General features: G+C 38.4%; 2 protein-coding genes and 1 long non-coding RNA gene across 3 annotated transcripts; all 3 read left to right on the forward strand.

Annotated features, from left to right (window-relative positions):
- The first annotated feature begins 12238 nt into the window (after positions 1–12238).
- Positions 12239–13036, forward strand: LOC131332607 (7-deoxyloganetin glucosyltransferase-like). Its single transcript, XM_058366907.1, has one exon. The coding sequence runs from the start codon at positions 12239–12241 to the stop codon at positions 13034–13036; it is 798 nt and encodes a 265-aa protein (XP_058222890.1).
- A 1761-nt stretch (positions 13037–14797) lies between these two features.
- Positions 14798–15214, forward strand: LOC131332608 (7-deoxyloganetin glucosyltransferase-like). The gene has a single exon (XM_058366909.1). It carries the CDS (start codon positions 14798–14800, stop codon positions 15212–15214), a length of 417 nt encoding a protein of 138 aa, XP_058222892.1.
- A 1248-nt stretch (positions 15215–16462) lies between these two features.
- Positions 16463–17994, forward strand: LOC131334714 (uncharacterized). Its single transcript, XR_009202248.1, has 3 exons — positions 16463–16560; positions 16724–16794; positions 17539–17994. It is a non-coding gene; the product is annotated as an uncharacterized LOC131334714 (long non-coding RNA).
- Positions 17995–20049: the final 2055 nt, after the last annotated feature.

Raw genomic sequence — 20049 nt, forward strand, 5'->3', positions numbered from 1 at the left:
ATAGAGTATCCACACTTCATCAAAATTTTGGAAAAACCGTTTCATCATCAACATTCGCCCAAAGCGGGGCTTAAATATTTTCAAATTAAAAAATGGGTGTCTAAAACTATCAACACAAAAAAAATTGAGTATATTTCAAAACGAGAGCACTGAAAAGGATTGACAATATCTTTTATATTTCAATCTACTCCAACCCCATTACAACTACGATCTTTAGTGCCGCCACAACGAATTCCTAACATTGTATATTCAGGAAAATATATATATATTCTCAACCCGAATGCATCGGTAAAGTCCTTAAAATTTTTAGATTGCGAAATATTCTTAATGTATTAGTTGATAGTGGATATTATGTTTCCAAAGTGTGTCCATTGATTTTACCATTGCGTTCATTTGAAACTATTTTGTGCGTTTTGTTGTGGTGAAAGTGGTGTAGTATACTAAGATGTTGCATCTATGATCAAAATCAAACACTCACACACGAATTGATGAGAGAAACTTAACTATTAATTGATCATAGCAATAACATTACAGAAACACTCTCTGGAGTAGCACCCCTCTAAGCTCGACTCCCTTTGGTTATTTCTCACCCTCCCCACAAGTCTCGCGCTCCTTGAGGGAATCCTAATGATGAAACGGTTTTCGATTATTTAATGAAGTGTGGAGAGTCCTATGACCCTTGTGGACACTCTTACAGAATGAGAGAGTACCCTATAACTAGGGATGTGTGCATCAAATGGAACATAGAATGTGTAAATGGGCGGCAAAACGTCCTTTAGCCTTTGTCACTCAAATAATCTTAAAAACGGTCTCCCTTCAACCAATTTAAAAGGAGTATCTTTCTCATTTTAAATTGGATAAAGACCCATGACATATCAATAGATAGTGTTTTTAAAGTAGTAAAAGATGACGGAATCCAACCATAAATATACTAGAAAAAAGACCACTACAAAAATCATTGAAGCAAAGTGAACCTCTTCTGTGTGGCGTCCGCTTGGGCCGGTGGCTGGGCACTTGAGAGCAGCTTTTGGGGGTGGGGTGGTGCCCTAGCTTGTCTCAGGTGGTGGCTTTCGGCACACCTGGCTGGCGACGACTTTCAAGAAGGATCAGATCCATTGATAGAGCTTGTTTGTTTGGGGGTGGGGTGGTGCCCCAGCTTGTCTCTGGAACACGATATTTTCGATGCAATCAAGCCAATGTTTCAACATTTGTACGCCGTTGGCCCCTCCAAATGCTGCTCAACTCGGCTTCCACTGGCACCGGTGATCATCTCGAATCAGTTTCCTTCAATCAACGTGGGGACGAAATCCGTTGCCTGAAATGGCTAGACTCCATGGAACCCAATTCAGTTGTATACATAAGCTTTGGTGATCTTGCGGTCTTAACCCCGCGACAACTATGTGAGTTTGCTCAGCCATTTCTTTGGATGATTACACCAGATTTTGCCAAGGGCCAATTGGCAACTCTGCCACTTGAGTTCTTGGAAAAGACTAAAGAAAGGGGTCTGATAGCCATATGGTGCCACCAGGAGCAAGTTCTTGCCACCCTTCAATGCGAGTGTTCGTGAGTCATTTTGGGCTCAATGCTTGAGAGCATTTGTGCTAGAGTGCCTAGCTATGATCGGTTGGCCGTATTTTGGTCATGACCATCAAGTGACCTGCCGGTACAGCTGTAACCGATGGGGTATCGGGATGAAGATCACCAAGGATATGGAGAGGGAAGAAGTGGAAAGCCTAGTTCGCGAGTTGATGGAAGGAGACGAGGGTAAAGGAATGAAGAGGAAAGCTATGGAGTGGAAGAAACTTGCAGTTGAGGCCACCAGTAAAGGCGGGTCATTAGCGAAAAATTTCAACAACCTTTTGAAGGCATTATTAAGATCAAAAAACTTCATGGGTCATCAGATTCTCAGCTCCTTATAAGTTTGGTAGGTTAGGTTAGCCAATGTTACGTTTCTTTTCTTTTCCTATTGTGCTATGAACTGCTCAATTAGGTTGGTCTCTAGGGGATTAATGGAGGTGCAAGTAAACTGGCCACCCTAAAACATCAAAAAGTTAGGTTAGTCAATGATATGTATCCCTGTAATTATGAGTAATGAGTGTTCTTAATTTATTAGTCAGTTTGAGTTGTTCTAAGACTCCTTTCATAAGTATGGTTTCTGGTGCTTTTTTTAGCGATAAATGGAAATTGTCTCATTGTTGATGAAGGGCATCTAAAATGATTAAATGAACAACAACCAACACAGCCCAAACTGGAAACTGGTTCAGTTTTGCATTTTCAAATAAAAGAATCTATACTTCAGCTTTTACATAATCCCATGGGGTTGAACCGGTGGTCAAGGCCTAAGATTTAGAGGTTTTCTCTCTCCTACATTCCATGTTTGAAATCTCCTTGTGTTATCAACTCTTGTGGGATTAGTTCACACGGAGCTTTGTCGCAGTTTTAAGCATGCTACTGACAAGTGGATGATAAAATTAGACTCAGGAATTAGTCTAGGTTCACATCAGCAAAATTTGAGTTTAGGAGTATATAACTAGGTATACTCGATAATTGCATAAACCCCGATAGAGTTGACCAAAAATGAAGGAGAGAAAACTAAACTAATGGTAACAAGCAGAGGGTTCACATCGCATGACCAAGGATTGAGAACTGATTCTTGGACCAGAAAATATGTTAAGAAAATATGTACTCTGTATAAAAAAAGAGTGATTTTCGTACTTCCCAAATTGTTAACCGCACTCTCAAGGGGTGTTAGGAGTGCAAAAATCAACTCCATATTGATTTTCGTACTCTCCTTGGGAGTGCGGTTAACAAATGGGGAGTGCAAAAATGACTTAAAAAAACTAAAAATCAATCCAAGATAAATTTAGCCTTTGTCGCGAAAATGTACTTTAGCCTTTGTAGCGCCGATGATCATTAAATCGATCTCCCTTCAGCCAACTTGTCATAAATAAAACTTTATTGTTTTAATTGTTTGTTTGCATCGTCTTTCAATATAGTGAAAACCTTATTTATCATTATATAATTGGTCTTAATCTGATTTAAAATGAGAGCGATACGAGAGTTTTACTGAAATAATTTGATTTTTGACCAATTGAGGGTAAAATGGTCATGAATTTTGATGCACAAATTATTTTTCATCAAAACCAAATCGTAGGAAAATAGATTGGACAAGCTTTCTAAAGGTTCAAACCACGTGCAAATTGGAGTTCAGGAGTTTCCGGGGCAAGTACGCAAAATTTGGTATGTTTTGCAGCATTAATGTGCCTTAGGCGCAATCCTATGCGCCCCGGGTGCATCAAGAACATGCACAACAAGTCCAACTTTGTGAACTTGATCCGAACACTTCCAAACTCCAATTTTTATGTGGTTTGGACTGTTAGAAAGCTTGTCCAATTAACTTTCTAGACCAAGTAGTTCCAATAAAAATCATTTGTACATCAAAATTAGTGACCATTTTACCCTTGATGGGTCAAAATATGATTCATTCTAGTAAAACTTAACGCGTGTATGTTTCTCATTTTAAATTGGATCAAGACCCAATGTATATCAAAGAAAAAGTTTTTAAAGCACAAAAAGATGGCACAATCTAACCATAAAAAAAATTGCATTTCGTTCATGAAAACTAGGTAGAAACAAGACAACTTCAAAAATTATCAAAGCCACTAAGGATAAAACATGCTTTACGTTTCATTTGGTAATCAGTCTCCTAATTCTAAGGTATTTCTTCTTTGCTTAAGTGTTTTACAATGTTCATAAAGTATCCTAACTTCATCAAAGCGTAGAAAGAACCGTTTCATCATCAACACTTCAGGAAGTCTTCGCTACCCCTTGAGTTCCTTTTGTTCTGCTTTTTAGCACTGTAATCCCTTTCTTCTTTCTGTTTTGGTTTGGGGCCTCTCTTGTACCTGGCAGGTTTTTGTGTTAGACTCTCAAGGATATCCAATATCCCTTTGGTCCATATTTCTTGGTTTGTTTTTTTCTTAATGAAAAGCAACTTACCAAATCAAACTTGTACTAAAGCTCATTGAGTAGACTCATTTTGTGCGTCGAGGATCAAAACCAAACACTCACACATGAATTGACGAGAGAAGCTTAACTATTAGTGGAAAATAGCAATAACATTACCAAAAAAACTCTCAAGAAAAGCACCCCTCTGAGCTCGACTCCCTCAGGTTATCTCTCACCCTCACTATAAGTCTCACCTTGGGTGAATCCTGATGATGAAATGGTTTTTGATTAGTTAATGAAGTGTGGAGAGCTCTAGTAACCTTGTGGACACTCGTAATAAATGAAGGAGTACCCTAGAACTAGGGATGTATGAATCGAATGGAACTTGGAATTTGAGTTTAGGAGTATATAACTTGGTATCCTCAATAATTGCATACACCCCAATAGAGTAGAGAGAGAGAGAGAGAGTAATAGTAACAAGCAGAAGGTTCAGATCGCATGACCAAAGATTGAAAACTGAACTATTCTTGGACCAGAAAATTAATTAAGAAAATATATACTTTGTATAAAAAAAAGGGAGTGATTTTTACACTCCCCAATTGTTAACCACACTCTCAAAATTGTTACGGTAATAATATGGGGAGTGCTAAAATCACTCCCTGACTTTATCAAAAAAACGTACTTCAGCCTTTCTTGCTCCGATGATCATTGAATCGGCCTCCCTATCATCAATAAAATTTTATTCTTTTAATTGTCCATTTCCATCATCTTTCAATACAATGAAAACATTATTTATCATTATATAATTGGTCTTAATCCGATTTAAAATGAGAGCGATATGAGCATTTTACTAAAATAATTTGTTTTTCAACCAATTGAGGGTAAAATGGTCATGTATTATGATATGCAAATTACTTTCATCAAAAGCAGTTCAGTAGGAAAGTAGATTAGACAAGCTTTCTAACGGTCCAAACCACACGCAAATTGGAGTTCGGGAGTGCCCGGGGCATGTCCGCAAAATTTGGTATGTTTAGCACCATTAATGCGCCTTAGGCGCAATCCTATGCGAACTTGCCCCGGACACTCCCAAACTCCATTTTGCACGTGGTTTGAACCATTGGAAAGCTTGTCCAATTTAGTTTCTAGACAAAGTAGTTACTTTTAAAAATCATTTGTAAATCAAAATAAGTGACCATTTTACCCTTGATGGGTCAAAATATGATTCAATCCGGTAAAACTCATGTATGTTTGTCATTTTAAATTGGATCAAGACCCATTGTATATCAATAAATAGTATTTCTAAAGCACACAAGGGTGGCGGAATCCAACCATAAAAGTAATTGCATTTTGTGCATGAAAATTGGGTAGAAACAAGACAACTATAAAAATCATCGAAGCCACTAAAGTTGAAACACGTTTTACGTTTCATTTGGTAATCAAATTCCCAATTCTAAGGTATATCTTCTTTGCTTAAGTGTTTCACGGTGTTCATAGAGTATCCACACTTTATCAAAGCATAGAAAGAACCATTTCATCATCATCAACACTTCAAGAAGTCTTTGCTACCCCTTGAGTTCCCTTTGTTTTGCTTTTTAGCATTGTAATTCCTTTCTTCTTTCTGTTTTGGTTTAGTCCTTGTCTTGTACATGGCTGGTTTTTGTGTTAGACTCTCAAGGATATCCAATATCCCCTTAGACCATGTTTTTTGGTTTGTTTTTTCTTAATGAAAAGCAACTTACTAAAACAAACCTCTACTAAAGCTCATTGAGTGGACTCATGTTGTGCGTCGAGGATCAAAACCAAACACTCTGTCATGCCTCAAATCTGAGAGCATGACCGGTCATGCACCGTGAAGCAATCATGGGACACGAAGCCTAATTAAAAATATTTTTAACAACTTGAAACAAATAAAGAAAAACTGGATATTTTATTACAAAAAATGTGCGACACGAAACCAATATTTTTCTTAAGCAAATGACACGATATCCGATTTTCCAATCTCCAAATTCCACAATGAACTGCCAATAAATAAAAGTGCGGAAGCTAATAAATAAAAGTGCGGAAGCGGTTTGACACGATAAAAGAAATAAAAATGCAAACACCCTAGAGGTTCAATCACAAGGTCCCGACAACGCCGCAGAGTCCACTACAATGCTCCATGAACTAACCTGAAAAAAATGTGGAATAAATCCGTCAGCTGACGAGCTCAGTGAGTAGTTAAGCATGCTAAAGGTAAAGCGTACAACGTGGCATACATATAGACAAATGATAACCGAAAGCTCCAAGAAATGGTTCTCAATAGTGATGATTGATGGGTCAACGAATATCAATAACTAACTAAATAAGAAAGGACAAGGTGAATGGCCAACAAGTAGTACCAATGGCCTCGACAATTGATTAACTAATACCAGGATCAATAATCGAATCGCACTAATGGGCATTTACATCAAATAGTTTGCCAGATGATATTCAGAATGACCAACAACAATAATATGGAAATTCAAATCAAAGTGGGAACCATAATCACCAAGTACCAATTACCAAATGCCAAATATTTTCTCAAGGCTTTGCCCGTTGGATCCAACACCGTACTTAGAGTCACCTCAGGATGGCGCCTGGGACCTTTTTGCTAAGCCGATCCAGAATAGGGTCACAGGGTATTTCACAAGTCTTTTCCCTATCCGTTGAGCACTAGAGTTACAGGGTATTTCACAAGTCTTTTCCCTAGCGGCCAAAGTCACCACGATATCTCACGGGTCTTTTCCTTGGACTTAAATAAATATAAACATAGTCCATGGTCTTAAACACAAATAGAACAATGGCGAGCCGGAGGCACCTGCACCAGGATTATTCTCCGTGTTGTTGCAGAGTCACAATAATATTATGGAGTCAACGAATCGAAGACAGTAAAAGTAAGGGCAATCGATCAATCACAAATATTCTCAATTAACCTTGTATGCCAAAGGGTACGTCAGTTGTCAATAATTATGAGGGCAATGAATAAGATTAATTATCATCGGATCACAAGAAATGACGAAATATCAAGAATAGATTGGCTCAAGAGGATTCCAAAAAAGGGATCACATGCTTAACCACTCACCTCGATTCCGAACGAATGCTACCAAATACGAAGCGTGATACTAATCAGCTATTCTAAATCACAAATAAAAGAAACATATAAAACTGTAAGTATGTATAACTATTAATCTAAGTTATGATGACTATGCAATTAAATCTAACACTTACACCTCCATTTCCCCTACACCTGCATGCACACACACGGCACCCATACAGCACCTCTCTCTCTCTCTCTCTCTCTCTCTCTCTCTCTCTCTCTCTCTCCACGCCACCAAGAAAACCCATTGATCTTCCTCAAGCAACACACCAAGAAAACCCATGTTCCATTATATGAATATAGCATCAATTAATTTCAAAGAGGAGTGATCAGGAGACTTACCAACCCAAAACTCACGATGGAACCCTCCCAATTAACGTCGGCTCGATATTTATGTCTATCTCGTTCTCTAACTCTTTCTCACAGCACCCCTTAGAAAATAAACTAACCCTAGGTCTCTCCAACTTATATACAAATACACGCCCACTCTCCTAATCGGGCCCATCATTAATTACCAAGATTAAGCGTGACTCAACGATAAAATAAGTGGTCCAAAATATAACATACACATTACTCCACATAACACAAAATATGAGTTATCTGAGTTTATTTATTTTTATTTATTTTTTAATCAGAAAGAAGTTTTGGAAAAAGAGAAATGAAATAAATGAATTATTTTTGTCAAAAATATTTTTTTTTTTTTTTACCTGAAAAAGTGGGATGTCACACACTCACTCATGAATTGAGAGAAACTTAACTATTAATGGATCAAATGCAATAACATTACAAAAAAAAACTCTCAAGAGGAGCACCCTTCTGAACTCGACTCCCTCAGCTAGTTACCTTTCACCCTCACCACAAGTCTTGCCTTGGATGAATCCTAATGATGAAACAGTTTCTAATTATTTAACAAAGTACGGAGCGCTCTATTGACCTTGTGGACACTCTTAAAAATGAAGTTGTACCCTAGAACTAGCCACTAGGAATGTATGAATCGAATGGAACTTAGAATGTGGAAATGGGAGCGGAAACATACTTTAGCATTTGTCGCTTCGATGATCTCTAAATCAATCTCCTATTGACCAACTTTTAATCAAAAAAAATATCATCATTTTAATAGTTCGTTTCCATCATCTTTTAAGACAGTGAAAACCTTATTTATCAGTATATAATTTGTCTTAATCCAATTTAAAATGAGAGCAATACGAGTGTTATACTGAAATGACTTATTTTTCGATCAATTAAGGGTAACATGGTCATGTATTTTGATGTACAAAATATTTTTCATCAAAACTGATTCAATAGGAAAGAAATTGGACAAGTTTCCTAACGGTTCAAACCACGCGCAAATTGGAGTTCAGGAGCGTCCGGAGCAAGTCCGCAAAAATTTGGTATGTTTTGCAGCATTAATGCGCCTCAGGCCCAATCCTATGCGCCCAACAAGGGCAGTAGGCAATACGCAGTGCATCCACCATCTTCTTTTGCAAAATCATGATTTTTGCTTCCGAGAATAAGAAGATTGGGCAGAGGAGGCTTTCCAAGCTTCGGGTATCATCTTCGAAACATTCGAAGCTCAGGAACACAATGTTTTCGATGCGATCAAGCCCATGTTTCAACACGTGTATGCCGTTGGCCCCCTCCAAATGCGGCTCAACTATGTTTCCTTCAATCAATGCGGGGATGGAATCCGTTGCCTGGAATGGCTCGACTCCATGAAACCGAATTCAGTTGTATACATAAGCTTTGGTGATCTTGCGGTCATGACCCCACAGCAACTATGTGAGTTTGCTTGGGGCATTTGCAATAGAAACAAGCCATTTCTTTGGATAATTACACCAGATTTCGCCAAGGGCCAATTGGCAACTCTGCCACTCGAGTTATTGAAAAAGACTAAAGAAAGGGGGTCTGATAGCGACATGGAGCCCCCATGAACAAGCTCCTGCCCACCCTTCAGTTGGAGTGTTTGTGAGTCATTTTGGGACTAGCTCAATGCTTGAGAGCATTTGGGCTGGAGTGCCTATGATAGGTTGGCCTAGTTCGCGAGTTGATGGAGGGAAACGAGGGTAAAGCTATGAAGAGGAAGGCGATGGAGTGGAAGAAACTAGCAGTTGAGGCCACCAGTAAGGCAGGTCATCAGCGAAAAATTTCAACAACCTTTTGAAGGCATTATCAATATCACAAAACTTCATGGGTCATTAGATTCTCAGCTCCTTATAATAAGTTTGGTAGGTTAGGTTAGTCAATGTTATGGTTCTTTTCTTTTACTGTCGTGCTATGAACTGCTCAATTAGGTTGGTCTCCAAGGGATTAATGGAGGTGCACATAAATTGGCCTGAAACATCGAAAGGTTACATCAAAAGGTTAGGTTAGTCAATGATATGTATCCCTGTAACTATGAGTAATGAGTGTTCTTAATTTATTTTATTGGTACAATACTTGTAAGTTTGAATTGTTCTTTGACTCCTTTCATAAGTATGGTTTCTGGTGCTTTTATTGGCAATAAAAGGAAATTGCCTCATTGTTGATGAAGGTCATCTGAAATTATTTAAATGAACAACAATCAACACAGCCCAAAGTGGAAACTAGGTTCAGTTTTTGGATTATTGAATTGTTATAACTTTTGCATTTACTGATAAAATTACCATACCTCAATTGTTAGTATATCATCATAATCCCATCGGGTTGAACCTGAGGTCAAGACTTGAGATTTATAGGTTTACTCTCTCCTACAATTCGTGTTCGAAATCTTCTTGTGTTATCAACTCTTGTGGGATTAGTTCATACAAAGCTTGGTCATGGTTTTAAGTAGGCTCCTCACAAGTGGACGGTTAAATAAGACTCAGGAATTAATCTGGGTTCACATCAGCAAAATTTAAGTTTAGGAGTGTATAACTTGGTATACTCGATAATTGCATACACCCCAATACAGTTGACCAAGAATGAGAGAGAGAGAGAGAGAGAGAGGGGGAGGGAGAGAGAGAGAGAGAGAGAACAAAACTAATAGTAACAAGTGGAGGGTTCAGATCGCATGACCAAAGATTGAGAACTGATCTATTCTTTGACCAGAAAATTAATTAAGAAAATATGGACTCTGTATAAAAAAGGGAGTGATTTTTGCACTCCCCAAATCGTTAACCGTACTCTGAAATTTGTTACGGTAAACATTTTGGGGAGTGCTAAAATCACTCCCTGACTTTAGCACAAAAACGTAATTTAGCCTTTCTTGCTCGGATGATCATTGAATCGGCCTCCCTTCGACCAACTTTCATAAATAAAATTTGATTCTTTTAATTGTCCATTTCCATCATCTTTCAATACAATGAAAACATTATTTATCATTATATAATTGGTCTTAATCCGATTTAAAATGAGAGCGATATGAGCGTTTTACTAAAATAATTTTTTTTCAATCAATTGAGGGTAAAATGGTCATGAATTTTGATATTCAAATTATTTTTCATCGAAACCAGTTCAGTAGGAAAGTAGATTGGACAAAAGCTTTCTAACGGTCTGAACCACGCGCAAATTGGAGTTCGGGAGTGTCTGGGGCAAGTCCCCAAAATTTGGTATGTTTTGCACCATTAATACGCCCCGGGCGCATCATGAACATGCACAATAGGTCCAACTTTTGCGAACTTGCCCCGGACACTCCTGAACTCCATTTTGCACATGGTTTGAACCGTTAGAAAGCTTGTCCAATTTAGTTTCTAGACGAAGTAGTTCCATTTAAACATCATTTGTAAATCAAAATTAGTGAGCATTTTACCCTTGATGAGTCAAAATATGATTCAATCCGGTAAAACGCATGTATGTTTCTCATTTTAAATTGGATCAAGACCCATTGTATATCAATAAATAGTATTTCTAAAGCACTAAAGGGTGGCGGAATCCAACCATAAGAGTAATTGCATTTTGTTCATGAAAATTAGGTAGAAACAAGACAACTATAAAAATCGTTGAAGCCACTAAAGTTGAAACACGTTTTACATTTCATTTGGTAATCAAATATCTGATTCTTTGCTTAAGTGTTTCACGGTGTTCATAGAATATCCACACTAAATCAAAGCGTAGAAAGAACCGTTTCATCATCATCGACACTTCAAGAATCTTTGCTACCCCTTGAGTTCCCTTTGTTTTGCTTTTTAGCACTGTAATTCCTTTCTTCTTTCTGTTTTGGTTTGGGCCTTGTCTTGTACAAGGCAGATTTTTGTGTTAGACTCTCAAGGATATCCAATATCCCCTTGGACCATTTTTTTGGTTTTGTTTTTTCTTAATGAAAAGCAACTTACTAAAACAAACCTTTACTAAAGCTCATTGAGTGGACTCGTGTTGTGCGTCGAGGATCAAAACCAAACACTCACACACGAATTGAGAGAAACTTAACTATTCATGGATCAAACGCAATAACATTACAAAAAAAAACTCTCAAGAGGAGTACCCCTCTAAACTTGACTCCCTCTACTGGTTATCTCTCATCCTCGCCACAAGTCTTGCCTTGGATGAGTCCTAATGATGAAACGGTTTCTAATTATTTAATGAAGTACGGAGAGCTCTATGAACCATGTGGACACTCTTACAAAATGATTGAGTACCCTAGAACTAACCACTAGGGATGTATGAATCGAATTGAACTTAGAATGTGGGAATGAGCACGGAAACATACTTTAGCATTTGTTGCTTCAATGATCTCTCAATCGATCTCCTTTTGACCAACTTTTCAAAAAAAAAAATCATTATTTTAATTGTGCATTTCCATCATCTTTTAATACAGTGAAAACCTTATTTATCAGTATATAATTTGTCTTAATCCGATTTAAAATGAGAGCAATACGAGTGTTATACTAAAATGACTTATTTTTCGATCAATCCAATTTAAAATGAGAGCAATAAGAGTGTTATACTGAAATGACTTATTTTTCGATCAATTGAGGGTAAAATTGTCATGTATTTTGATGTACAAAATATTTTTCATCAAAACTGATTCAATAGGAAAGTAGATTGGACAAGCTTTCTAAAAGTTCAAACCATGCGCAATTTGGAATACAGGAGCGTCCGGGGCAAGTCCAATAAGTTTTGTATGTTTTACAGCATTAATGCGACTCAGGCGCAATCCTACGCACCCAGCAAGGGCAGTAGGCAATACGCAGTGCATCCACCATCTTCTTTTGCAAAATCATGAATTTTGCTTCTGAGAATAAGCAGATTGGGCAGAGGAGGCTTTCCAAGCTTCGGGTATCATCTTCGAAACATTCGAGGCTCTGGAACACGATGTTTTCCATGCGATCAAGCCCATGTTTCAACACGTTTATGCCGTTGCCCCTCCAAATGCTGTTCAACTCGGCTTCCACTGGCACCGGTGATCATCTCGAATCAGTTTCCTTCAATCAACGTGGGGACGGAATCCGTTGCCTGGAATGGCTCGACTCCATCAAACCCAATTCAGTTGTATACATAAGCTTTGGTGATCTTGCGGTCATGACCCCGCAGCAACAATGTGAGTTTGCTTGGGGAACTTGCAATAGAAACCAGCCATTTCTTTGGATAATTACAACAGATTTCGCCAAGGGCCAATTGGCAACTCTGCCACTTGAGTTCTTGAAAAAGACTAAAGAAAGGGGTCTGATAGCCACATGGAGCCCCCAGGAGCAAGTTCTTGCCCACCCTTCAGTCGGAGTGTTTGTGAGTCATTTTGGGACTAGCTCAATGCTTGAGAGCATTTGGGCTGGAGTGCCTATGATCGGTTGGCCGTATTTTGGTCATGACCATCAAGAGACCTGCCGGTATAGCTGTAACCGATGGGGTATCGGGATGAAGATCAATGAGGATATGGAGGGGGAAGAAGTGGAAAGCCTAGTTCGCGAGTTGATGGAGGGGGACGTGGGTAAAGCGATGAAGAGGAAGGCAAGGGAGTGGAAGAAACTAGCAGTTGAGGCCAACAGTAAAGGCGAGTCATCGGCAAAAAACCTTATTTAATTGTTCATTTGCTTCGTCTTTCAATACAGTAAAAACCTTATTTATCATTGTATAATTGGTCTTAATCTAATTTAAAAGGAGAGCGATATGAACGTTTTACAGAAATAATTTGATTTTCGACCAATTGAGGGTAATATGGTCATGTATTTTCATGTACAAATTATTTTTTGACGAAACTAATTCGGTAGGAAAAGTTGATTGAACAAGCTTTCTAATGGTTCAAACCACGCTCAAATTGGAGTTCAAGAGTGTCCGGAGCACGTCCGCAAAGTTTGGTATGTTTTGCTCCATTAATGCGCCTCAGGCGCAATCCTATGTGCCCAGGTGCCTTTCAATGCGCCCTAGGCGCATCATGAACATGTACAGCAAGTCCAACTTTGCGAACTTTCTCCGGACTCTTCCAAACTCCAATTCGCACGTGGTTTGAACCGTTAGAAAGCTTTTTTCCAATTTAGTTTCTAGATGAAGTAGTTCCTTTTAAAAATCATTGTACATCAAAATAAGTGACCATTTTACCCTTGATGGGTCAAAATATGATTCAATCCGGTAAAACGCATGTATGTTTCTCATTTTAAATTGGATAAAAAACCCAATTGTATATCAATAAATAGTGTTTCTAAAGCACTAAAGTATGGCGGAATCCAATGATAAATGTAATTGCATTTCGTTCGTGAAAACTAGGTGGAAACAAGACAACTAAAAAAATCACCAAAGCCATTAAGGCTAAAACACGTTTTACATTTCATTTGGTAATCAAATTCATAATTCTAAGGTATTTCTACTTTTCTTAAGTGTTTCTCGGTGTTCATAGAGTATCCACACTTCATCAAAGCATAGAAAGAACTGTTTGATCATCGAAACTTCAGGAAGTCTTTGCTACCTCTTGAGTTCCCTTTGTTCTGCTTTTCAGCACTGTAATTCGTTTCTTCTTTTTGTTTTGGCTTGGGCCTTGTCTTGTGCATGGCAGATTTTCATGTTAGACTCTCGAAGATATTCAACATCCCCTTGGTCAATGTTTTTTTTGTTTGTTTTTTCTTAATGAAAAGCAACTTACCAAATCAAACTTGTACTGAAGCTCATTGAGTGGACTCGTGTTGTGCGTCGAGGATCAAAACCAAACACTCACACACAAGTTGACAAGGGAAATTTAACTATTAGTGGATCATACACAATAACATTACATAAAAAACTATCAAGAGTAGCAGCCCTCGGAGCTCGACTCCCTCAGTTGGTTATCTCTCACCCTCACCACAAGTCTTGCCTTGGATGAATATTAATGATAAAATGGTTTCTAATTATTTAATGAAGTACGGAGAGCTCTATGAACCTTGTGGACACTCTTACAAAATGAAGGAGTACCCTAGAACTTGCCACTAGGGATGTATGAATCCAATGGAACTTAGAATTGGTCCATTGCTTGTATCTGTAAGAATGTTGCCGAAAACTTCTTTTGCACAATCATGTATTTTGCTTCTGGGAATAAGAAGATTGGGTAGAGGAGGCTTTCCAAGCTTCGGTTTTCATCTTCGAAACATTCGAAGCTCTGGAACACGATGTTTTCGATGCGATCAAGCCCATGTTTCAACACGTGTATGCCGTTGGCCCCCAACAAATGCGGCTCAACTCGGCTTCCACTGGCACCGGTGATCATCTCGAATCAGTTTCCTTCATCAACGCGGGGACGGAATCCGTTGCCTGGAATGGCTCGACTCCATCAAACACAATTCAGTTGTATACATAAGCTTTGGTGATCTTGCGGTCATGACCCCGCAGCAACTATGTGAGTTTGCTTGGGGCATTTGCAATAGAAACCAGCCATTTCTTTGGATAATTACACCAGATTTCACCAAGGGCCAATTGGCAACTCTGCCACTCGAGTTCTTGAAAAAGACTAAAGAAAGGGGTCTGATAGCCACATGGAGCCCCCAGGAGCAAGCTCTTGCCCACCCTTCAATCGGAGTGTTTGTGAGTCATTTTGGGACTAGCTCAATGCTTGCAAGCATTTGTGCTGGAGTGCCTATGATCGGTTGGCCGTATTTTGGTCCTGACCATCAAGAGACCTGTCGATATAGCTGTAACAGATGGGGTATCGGGATGAAGATCAACGAGGATATGGAGAGGGAAGAAGTGGAAAGTCTGGTTCGCGAGTTGATGGAGGGGATGTGGGTAAAGCGTTGAAGAGGAAGGCAATGGAGTGGAAGAAACTAGCAGTTGAGGCCAACAGTAAAGGCGGGTCATCGGCGAAAAATTTCAAAAACCTTTTGAAGGCAATATCAAGATCACAAAACTTTATGGGTCATCAGATTCTCAACTCCTTACAAGTTTGGAAGGTTAGGTTAGGTTAGGTTAGTTAATGTTATGGTTCTTTTCTTTTCCCTTCGTGCTATGAACTGCTAAATTAGGTTGGTCTCTAGGGAATTAATAGAGGAGCATGTAAATTGGCCACCCTGCTGAAACATCAAAAGGTTAGGTTAAGTCAATGATATGTATCCCCTTTCTTTAGTAAGTTTTTCCTGTTAGTTATTCTACCAGTTTCAAAGCGGAAGTTACGGAGTTTGGCAATTGATTCAAGGCTCCGGATGTAAGCAAGTTGTCGCAATTGAACTCTATGTTGATGAAGGTGAGATGCGGAAGCCGAATGAGTTGAGAATGTTTGCCAGTTTAAGCATTGGCTTGATGTGGTCTTGAATTGGGTAAGGGATGCACAGGACATGAGGCTTGTTAGAGTTCATTCTGCTCACTGTGGAAGAAGAAGCCATAGCTGTTTTCTCACTCCTATTCCTAGCTAGCTAGCTACCCGAGTGCAGCACAAAGAAATGTTTGCCTAGTTTTAGTTTCGATAGCACGTTAGTTGTGCATTTATATCCTGGCTCTGGCTGAGTTTTAGTATTCTATAGTATATATAGATATTTACTTGATTAATTTGTTGATTGATCCAGTAGTAGTTAAGTACTCGTCCAGAGCACTGGCCGGTGTGTTTAAATTTTAAAATGTTGATTCTTGCGATCTTACTTTTTTAGGTTTAAGTTATAATGGAATAAGAAAAAAATAAGAGGAATTTTATCGTTCTTCAAACCAACTGTGAATATATCAGAAATTCATAGGGTACGTTTTTGTTGGGTACAACTTAAAGAGGTATGTTTTTGTACTTTTGTTTATTTTGAACATTTGCATATTATGTAGAAGTTTGTATCTTTTTTGTTTATATATATATATATATATATATAGGGCCCTTCAGTTGCGGGCGTCCGCAGTTAAGGAAAATGCAGACTTTGCTCCGCAGCCATTGGATCTCATCCAACGGCTCTGATAAAAGGGGATAACTCACGGGTAAAATATAGGGGTCGGGTCGGGTGAAACTGGTCTCGGTCACACCAGCTCCCACACACGCAAATCCTTTTGTTCCTAGCTTCCAGAGTACGCTTCAAACGGAGAGAGAGAAGAGGGCGATTGAGTGAGACGACGATGAACAGACCGACAAATGGAACATGAAGAAGATGAAATCGACCACGAAGACCACGAAGGTATCTCTCTCTCTCTCTCTCTCTCTCTCTCTCTCTCTCTCTCTCTCTCTCTCTCTCTCTCTCTCTCTCTCTCTCTCTCTCTCTCTCTCTCTCTCTCTCTCCCCTCTCGATTTTCAACAAGCAGAAACCATAACTCGAATTTTTTTTTCTCCTGTAATACCAGATACACGAAGCTATCTCTCGATCTTGTGAAGGAGAACACAAAACACTACCAGATTAGGGCTCCATTTCAAGGTATCTTACTCTCTCGATTTGGATCTGGTTTTTTTTATTTTTCAGAAAATGTAACTCGGAAAAAAAAGAAAGAAACAGAGTTCTAAAATGCCCATTTGTTGAGGCTTGTTATCTGGTTTTGAATCTTTTTTTTTCGAGAATGGGTATTTTAGAAGCTCTCTCGGTTTGGATCTTCCCTTCTTTTCTTTTCTTTTTTCAGAAAATGTAACTCGAAAAAAAAAACAGAGTTCTAAAACACCCATTTTCTTGGACTATTGGAGTTAGGGTTTGTTTGATTTACCAGAAAATGGCACAGAAATTAGGGTTGTGATATTGGGTTAGGGTTTGTGTATTATTTTTCCGAGTTATGGTTTTTTACAAGTTAAATTTTCTAAAAATTGAAAGTTCTGTTGTAGAAAATCAGTTCAAGTGAGGGCAAAGAACACAGTAATTTTTTTTTTGATAAGCAAGAACAGAACACTGTAGTTAACTGCCCAATTGTTGGCATTTGGTTCATGCTGTTGATAAAAGTAATTTTGCTAGAGTGATTGTGGTGGAACGGTAGTCCTTCGAAGGCAAACAATATTCATACAACTGTTATTAACTGCCCAATTGTTGTTTCCTAGCTTTTCGAAAAGTTGGTTTTTGATATGAAACAGTAGATGAGTAAATTGATATTCTGTCAGCTCTTTGGTAGTTCATTTTTCCACTTTTGATTGTTTATAGTCTTCAATTATGTGATTTCCCCCTCATTTTATAATGCAGTGTTTGGAAAATTTGGAAGAAATGGACGTAGTATCACCATTACCATCTGAAATGTGTCAATCATCTGCCAATTCTTCCCAAAAATGTTACATTCCTCAAGTTAAGAATGACGTGATACCGAAAATTAATCAAGAGTTTGTCAATTTAGACGCCGTTCATAAGTTTTACAACAATTATGGTAAAGAATCAGGATTTGGTACGCGAGAACATTCTAGCAGGAAGAATGGGGATAAAGAAGTCATTAGGAAAGAGTATGTGTGCTGTAAACAAGGCTACTCGGTGCCCAAAAAACCTGTACAAATTAATGGATCCTCCAAACGGCGTCGGGGGATAATTAGAGAGGGTTGTGGTGCGAAATTGGCAGTTGTGGGATCAAAGTCCGGTGACAAGTATGTTGTCTCCCAATTTGTTGAGGCACATAACCACCCTCTTACGTCTCCAAGGAGGACACATTTGTTGCGATCTCATTGCAAAGTGACAGCTACCAAAAGAGCTTTGGCAGAACAACTATCACAAGCAAATGTGCCAACTTCCCAACAAATGAGTATTTTCGAGGTGCAATCCGGAGGTTTGGAAAATATTGTGTTCGGACTGCAAGATCTCTATAACACTCAAAGGGATATAAGGACTACGTTACTAGGGCAGGACACCGATATGTTGTAGTTGGGGAACCATCTCACCCCCAAAAGCTGCTCTAATGTGCCCGGCCACCGGCCCAAGCATTGGCCATACAAAAGAGGGTCGTTTGGCTTCAACAATTTTTGTAGTGGTCTTGTTTCTAGTACATTTATGGTTGGATTTCGCCATCTTTTACTACTTTAAAAATACTATCTATTGATATGTGATGGGTCTTTATCCAATTTAAAATGAGAAAGATAATCATGTTTTACCGGAATGAATCTTATTTTGACCCATCGAGGGTTAGATGGTCACTTCCTTTGATGTACAAATGATTTTTAATCCAAACTACTTGGGATAGAAAGTAAATTGGACAAGCTTTCTAATGGTTTAAACCACATGCAAATTGGAGTTCGGGAGTATCCAGAGCAAGTCCGCAAAGTTTGACATGTTATGCAACATTAATGCGCCTCAGGCGCAATCCTATGCACCTAGGCGCACTTCAATGCGAGGCCCGTGCGCATCCTGAACACTGCAAACAAGTCCAACTTTGTGAACTTGGCCCAGACACTCCTGAACTCTGATTTGTGAGTGGTTTGAACCGTTAAAAAGCTTGTCCAATCTATTTTCCTACCGAATTGGTTTCGATGAAAAATATTTTGTGCATCAAAATACATTACCATTTTACCCTATTGGTCAAAAAATAAATCATTTCAGTCAAATACTCATATCCCTCTCATTTTAAATCGGATTAAGATAGATTATATAATGATAAATAAGGTTTTCACTTTATTAAAAGATGATGGAAACAAACAATTAAAATAATGAAATTTTATTTATGAAAAATTGGTCGAAGGGCCATTTCTAAGATTATCGGAGTGACAAAGGCTAAAGGACGTTTTGCCACCCATTTACACATTCTATGTTCCATTTGATGCACACATCCCAAGTTATAGGGTACTTTCTCATTCTGTAAGAGTGTCCACAAGGTTCATAGGACTATTCACACTTCATTAATTAATCGAAAACCATTTCATGATTCACTCAAGGCACGCAAGACTTGTGGGGAGGGTGAGAAATAACCGGAGGGAGTCGAGCTCAGAGGGGTGCTACTCTAGAGAGTGTTTCTGTAATGTTATTGCTATGATCAATTAATAGTTAAGTTTCTCTCATCAATTTGTGTGTGAGTGTTTGGTTTTGATCATCGATGCAACACCTTAGTATACTACACCATCGTCACTTCACTGCAACCAAACACACAAAATAGTTTCAAATGAACGCAATGGTAAAATCAACGGACACACTTCGGAAACATTATCTCCACTATCAACTAATACATTAAGAATATTTCGCAATCTAAAACTTTTGAGGACTTTACCAATGTATTCGGGTTGAGAATATATATATATATATTTTCTTGAATACACAATGTTAGGAATTCGTTGTGGCAGCACTAAAGATCATAGTTCTAATGTGGTTGCAGTAGATTGAAATATAGAAGATACTGTCAATCCTTTTTGGTGCTCTCGTTTGGAAATATTTTTAATTTTTGTTGTGTTGATAGTTTTAGACACCCATTTTTTAATGAGAAAATGACGGCCCAGGACGTGTTTTGATAATTAATACCCTCCAATGACATGCTAAGAATAAATTTTAATGCTGAAAATGTCCTTGACAGGTATTAATTATCAAAACAAGTCATTGGCCGTCATTTTCCCTTTTTTAATATGAAAATATTTAAGCCCCGCTTTGGGCGAATGTCGATGATGAAACTGTATTTCCTAAACTTTGATGAAGTGTGGATACTCTATGAACGTTGTGGTATGCTTATGCAAAGAAGAATTACCTTAAATTAGGAATTTGATTATCAAATGAAGCGTAGAACGTGTTTTA

This window comes from Rhododendron vialii, chromosome 7a (assembly GCF_030253575.1).
Source record: "Rhododendron vialii isolate Sample 1 chromosome 7a, ASM3025357v1".
Taxonomy (NCBI): domain Eukaryota; kingdom Viridiplantae; phylum Streptophyta; class Magnoliopsida; order Ericales; family Ericaceae; genus Rhododendron; species Rhododendron vialii.